This window comes from Arvicola amphibius, chromosome 13 (genome assembly GCF_903992535.2).
Source record: "Arvicola amphibius chromosome 13, mArvAmp1.2, whole genome shotgun sequence".
NCBI lineage: Eukaryota > Metazoa > Chordata > Mammalia > Rodentia > Cricetidae > Arvicola > Arvicola amphibius.
This window is the reverse complement of record NC_052059.1, coordinates 58,707,770-58,713,539: the sequence shown is the minus strand read 5'-3', so window position 1 is coordinate 58,713,539 and position 5,770 is coordinate 58,707,770. Positions and strand designations below refer to the sequence as shown.

General features: G+C 40.8%; 1 gene segment (V, D, J or C); it reads right to left on the bottom strand.

Moving 5' to 3' along the window:
• Positions 1-4,370: 4,370 nt before the first annotated feature.
• On the bottom strand, positions 4,371-5,086 carry LOC119799997. The segment is given in 2 exon segments: positions 4,371-4,812; positions 4,999-5,086. Coding segments are annotated over 2 exon segments (494 nt in total).
• Between the last annotated feature and the right edge of the window lie 684 nt (positions 5,087-5,770).

Below are 5,770 nucleotides of genomic sequence, written 5' to 3'. Positions count from 1 at the left end.
TGTCTGTGTAATAAATGCAGTCATCATTTCATTTATTTCTCATAGAAACCATTTTAGTAGATACTAGTATCAATCACATGCAGGAATGAGAAAATTAAGTAAGAAAATTTTGAAGCAATCTTTCTCAAACTCCTTGATTAATAAATGGTAGATCCAGAACTTCAACCCAAGTCTTAGTCTCTGGAATGTTGCTATGCTATTCAAAGAAAAGGGAATTCAAGAACCTTTGCATGTCCACTAAGTATCAAACAAGAAAACACATGGAAATCACACAGCACAGTAGCTTCCTACCTCAGACACTTGTTGGATCTGTTTACCGTATCCTCCATTAAAGGTGAACAGGCACACGCTGAGGTTGTAGTATCCGAGGTCTACTTGGCAATGCATCCTAATGACAGCATTCATGGATTCTCGCAGGCGTCTGTGGTCTGTCATATGTCTTACTGCCAACAGGACAACCATGCGTTACTTTGGGAGGGTGGAAGGCAGAGTGGAAGATGACAAGAGCTCACTATGTCGTGTTACTTCTCCTTCAGTGACTTGTTCCCACATCTCGGGATATTCTTGTAGTATAAAACTGGCCAGAATATAAACACAAATTTCATCTAACAAAGGAAAATACTTTACCTGGGTAACAAGGCTAAGCTGTGTCTAAAGCACTCTCCTGCTCTCCCTCCCAAAGCACATATCCATCTATTTGAACTGCCCTTGCATCTGACAGCAGTAGATCAAACAGCATTAATGGTCTGCCTGAATCCTACCTGGAATGATTATCACAAAGTTCTAGCTTCAGCTCAGCAAGGGTAGTTACTGTTGCCACTATGTGTTCTCACAATTTAAACCATGAGCATCAGGAACCAGCAAGGAGCTCAGCACTTCAGTTAGACACCAAGTGGCAGAAGGAGGCAGGGTTGCTATATGGACTGAGGTAGAGGTTAAGAGCCGCTGGCTGTCTCTCTTTGCTTTTCTGACCTTCAGATTGGACACCAGTATCTGTCCCTGGATTTTTATTGATCATGCTACAATGCTAATCCAACGAAGACGATTCTACAAACACACGCATGTATGCAAGCACACACACACACACACACACACACACACACACACACACACACACTTCAAGTTTCTGGTCTGTTTTAAACTTGACTGTAATGTAAATCTTTGAACAAAACAGGGAATTCACACACTGACATTTGTGGCACATCTCTTACTGCGAAGAGTCAATTGATTTGATTTTCTTCTTACATATTGAAGTCTATGCAGTATGCATTGGTGAAGAGATACTATATGTTGTGCATTTTAAGTTTAACAACTTCCTCATTCTTTAGGTTTAGTTCCATTTTCCTAGTACAGTCTTTTAATTTAATTGGAGACAGGTTAGCCTACAATTCCTAGAAAAAAATCCTCCTGCCTTGGGCTCCTAGGTGTCTGGGGGCTACCAGAACCCTGAACTATGTGTAATGAATACATTTAAAGATTTAAAGATTTTTTTCCAGTGGAATTTTGGTTGACATAAAAGTGGCCTCATGAAAGTACATCTTGCAAAGTGTTAAGCAATGAAAGGTCCTTCCTCCATCTTGTGCACCGCTGGGGGCCATAATGGCTACACCTGCTTCTATTAAATAAAATGGTCTAAGACCTGTGAGATGGATCAAGGGGTAAAGCACCTGCCTGTTAGTCTGATGAACTTAGTTCATTCCCTGGAACCCACAACATGGAAGGAAGGAGAGAACCCATGCCACAAGATGCTTTCCAAACTTCATATGTGGACCAAGCATTTGCCCACTTACACACACATGCACACACACACACACACACACACACAAACACACACACACTAAATTTTTAAAAATATATAGCTTAAAATATTTTAAAATATATAACATTCAAATTTAAAGTACAGTACATTATATATGATACCTTTGCACTTAGCAATAATACTTAGCAGCTAGAGAATTATTCTGCTTCTCTCTTTTTTCTATATACAAATTAGTAGGTGATATTTTGTTTGTGATCTAACAAATAAAGCTTACCTGAAGATTAAAGTGTGGAGATAATCCACTGCTTAGCCATAGAGGCCAGACAGTGGTGGCACACACCTTTAACCCCAGCACTTGGGAGGCAGAGGTAGAAGGATCTCTGCGAATTCAGTGCCACCTTGAGTTATACTAGATTGATCCTGATCTAGTCTCAAAGAGAAACAGAGCCAGGTAGTAGTGGCTCACACCCTTAATCCCAGTACTTGGGAGTCACACACCTTAATCCTAGAATTGGAGAGGATTATAAAATGGGAGGAGACAGCTCCCAGTCTCAGTCTCATTCTGAGGTTTTCTGGAGACAGGATCACCATTTAAGACTAAAACCACTACTGCCTGGTTTCCATGGCAAGCTAGTGTGGCTACTTGAATTAAAGGTGTGTGCCATTGTGGCTACTGGGATTAAAGGTGTGTGTCATTGTGGCTACTGGGATTAAAGGTGTGTGTCATTGAGGATACTGGGATTAAAGGTGTGTGTCATTGTGGCTACTGGGATTAAAGGTGTGTATCATTGTGGCTACTGGAATTAAAGGTGTGTGTCATTGAGGATACTGGGATTAAAGGTATGTGTCATTGTGGCTACTGGGATTAAAGGTGTGTGTCATTGAGGATACTGGGATTAAAGGTGTGTGTCATTGTGGCTACTGGGATTAAAGGTGTGTGTCATTGAGGATACTGGGATTAAAGGTGTGTGTCATTGTGGCTACTGGGATTAAAGGTGTGTATCATTGTGGCTACTGGGATTAAAGGTGTGTGTCATTGAGGATACTGGGATTAAAGGTGTGTGTCATTGTGGCTACTGGGATTAAAGGTGTGTTTCACTGTGGCTACTGGGATTAAAGGTGTGTGTCACTGAGGATACTGGGATTAAAGGTGTGTGTCATTGTGGCTACTGGGATTAAAGTATGTATCATTGCTGCCTGATCTGTAAGGCTGGCCATTGTGGATGTTTTACTTTTCTGATCTTCAGGCAAGCTTTATTTATTAAAATACAAATGAAATTCCACTACACTTTCTTCTTTGTGTCTAAAGAGAAATCATTATTGTGAAGTTTCTAACCAGGGCATTTATAATATCTACTTATAGATACACATTAGAAATATATAAACCTGGTGAGGTGGGCCAGTGTGGAAAGCATGTGTAAACGGAGACTACTCATTCATTACCCCGCTCTCCAGACCCGAATAATCACACAGAAACTATATCAATTACAACACTGTTTGGCCAATGACTTAGGCATATTTCTAGCTAGCTCTTATATCTTAAATTAACCAATTTCTATTAGTCTATGTATTGCCACAAGGCTGTGGCTTACCATTAAAATTTTGGCATCTGTTTCCCTTGGCAATTAGTTACTTGGTGTCTCCCTGGCTCCACCTTCTTTCTCCCTGTATTCAGTTTTGTTTTCCTGCCTAGCTCTATTTTGCCCTGTCATAAGCCAAAAAAGTTTCTTTATTAACAAATGGTAATAAAATATATGCACAGAATAGAGAGAAATCCCACATCAAGCATGTGTCCTGAAAGCCTGGTGACTGTGCTCAACCCTTGGAATTCAGGTGACAGGAAGGATAGAATTGATTTTGTAAAGCTGCCCTTTGACGTCCATGGGTACACTGTGGCATGTACACACAACTCACATGCTAACAACAGCAACAAAAACATAATAATGATACAATTTGAGAATATGAACATACAACATTTCATTTGTAGTTCTGAAGTTTCTTATAAATAATGTGATGAAATACTTCTCATTCTGACATTTGATTTTTCCACTCAATGTTATATTTTTGATTCATCTGTAAAAAATGACATGGGAAAAACTTATTTGGTGAAAGTTATGTATTTTGTTATGTGAATAAATAAACTTCATTCCTTCCCCACTGATATCATATGTCTTTTGTAAATACACCTGCATCATATTGAATTTCTTAAAGGTAGATGAGGATATAAAAGGCAGATCAAACAACAGGGAGTTGAAATGATCGGTGGACACATAAATCACCACTTCTCTGATCATCAGAGGAAATTAAAATTCGGTGTGATTCCTATCACAGACGCCACAAAGTCTACTGATATTGAGCTTTAATAATCGCCCATTAACACACTGTTGCCAAGAGTGTAGGAAAATAGGCCCTTGTATAATTTACAGTTGCTACAAACCATCCACAAAGAGAACTATTTATACAGATACTCAGTAAACAATTCAAGTAGACCAGTTAAGGAAATAGTTCTAAAACTCCAATGGTACCCGCAGAGCAAAGGGAGACTGGGGGAAAAGGAAACCGTGGAGTCACCTTGGTCTGTCTGTGGCCTGAATGAGTCTAATCCTTAAATTCACTGCATCACCAGCCACTGCAGATGAAAGTTCCTTTGCACTTCTGCCAGGCTCAGCCCCAAAACAGGGTTTTGCTGGAGCACAGCTGCAGGTTTGGGTGTGGGCTGCAGGTGCCTAGAGAGCACTGTGTACTTGCTGCACAGAAGTAGGTGGCTGAGTCTCCAGGTTGAGAATCTGTGATGTGCAAGGAGAGCTGTTTATCACTTTTCCTGAAGAAGACTGTGAATCGTCCATCTTCCTTTTTGTTCGACACTGAACGTATGTCTATCAGTAATGCAGGACCTTCACCAGGGAACTGCCGGTACCATGGGAAGTAGTCAAATGCACTGTTCTCATAAGTGCAGTTTAGAACTGAAGTCTCTCCTTCTAAGACTGATAGGGATTGGGGGCTTTGTTTCACCTGCTGCTGGTCAGGTCTCCCCTTCTGCTGACCACTCACCCCTGTGTAGAGAAATAACAAATGTCATTAGGCTCCCAGATATGTATTTCCTGTTCATGGTTTTGACATTCCTGCTTTTGTCTGGTACCCCAATTTCTCATGCCTCCACATTAATCACACACACACACACACACACACACACACACACACACACACACACATCTTGGGGTTTCTCCTCCATTACTCACATGCTAGGTGAAGGGCAAGGACTAAGAATGATACTTTCTGGATCTTTTCCATTCTTCCTAGACTGGAGCTCTTGAGATCTTCAATGGCCTTTTGTCTCCCCACAGAATACTCAATCTGCCTTCACGAGCACCTCAGTTCTTTCAACAGGCTCCACCCCTCAGAAACATTTTGTCTACAGCTATTTCTGACACAGGAAACACTTCCCCATTTTGCTCAAATTTGCTGAAAATACAGTCATTGAGAATCAGAAATCCCCTCCTCATAATTCTACCATTATACACTGTTGGTAAAAATTGTGTGTTGATATAGCCACCAAGAATATCGGTATAGACATGCTTTACTCATAGACCAGTGTTTTGCCCAAACCTCATCAAAGATGGTTCTTCTTGCAGTAGATGGGAATTAACACAGACACTCACTGGACAATGTACATGGAGTGAGAATCACTGGGACACTCAGTCCTAAACGGGATGTCTTCATCAAACTAATCCCCTCAAAGTTCAGGGGTCTATTCTGAAGAATAGGTGGGAAGATGAAGCTAAGGTGGTGAATGATTCCAAGAAACAGGGTCTTCCAGACACAACAGGACAGATGCACAGATGAACTCAGAGATTGTGGCAGAATGCACAAAACCTGCAAAGGTTCAAAACAGAAAAATCCAAGCACTGAGAAGGGGAAGTGAATGCTATTTGCAACTGATTGGGAAACTCAATTTTCCCCAAATAGAAGGTCACTAAGTATAATCAATCACACTCTATAACAGGTCCCTGA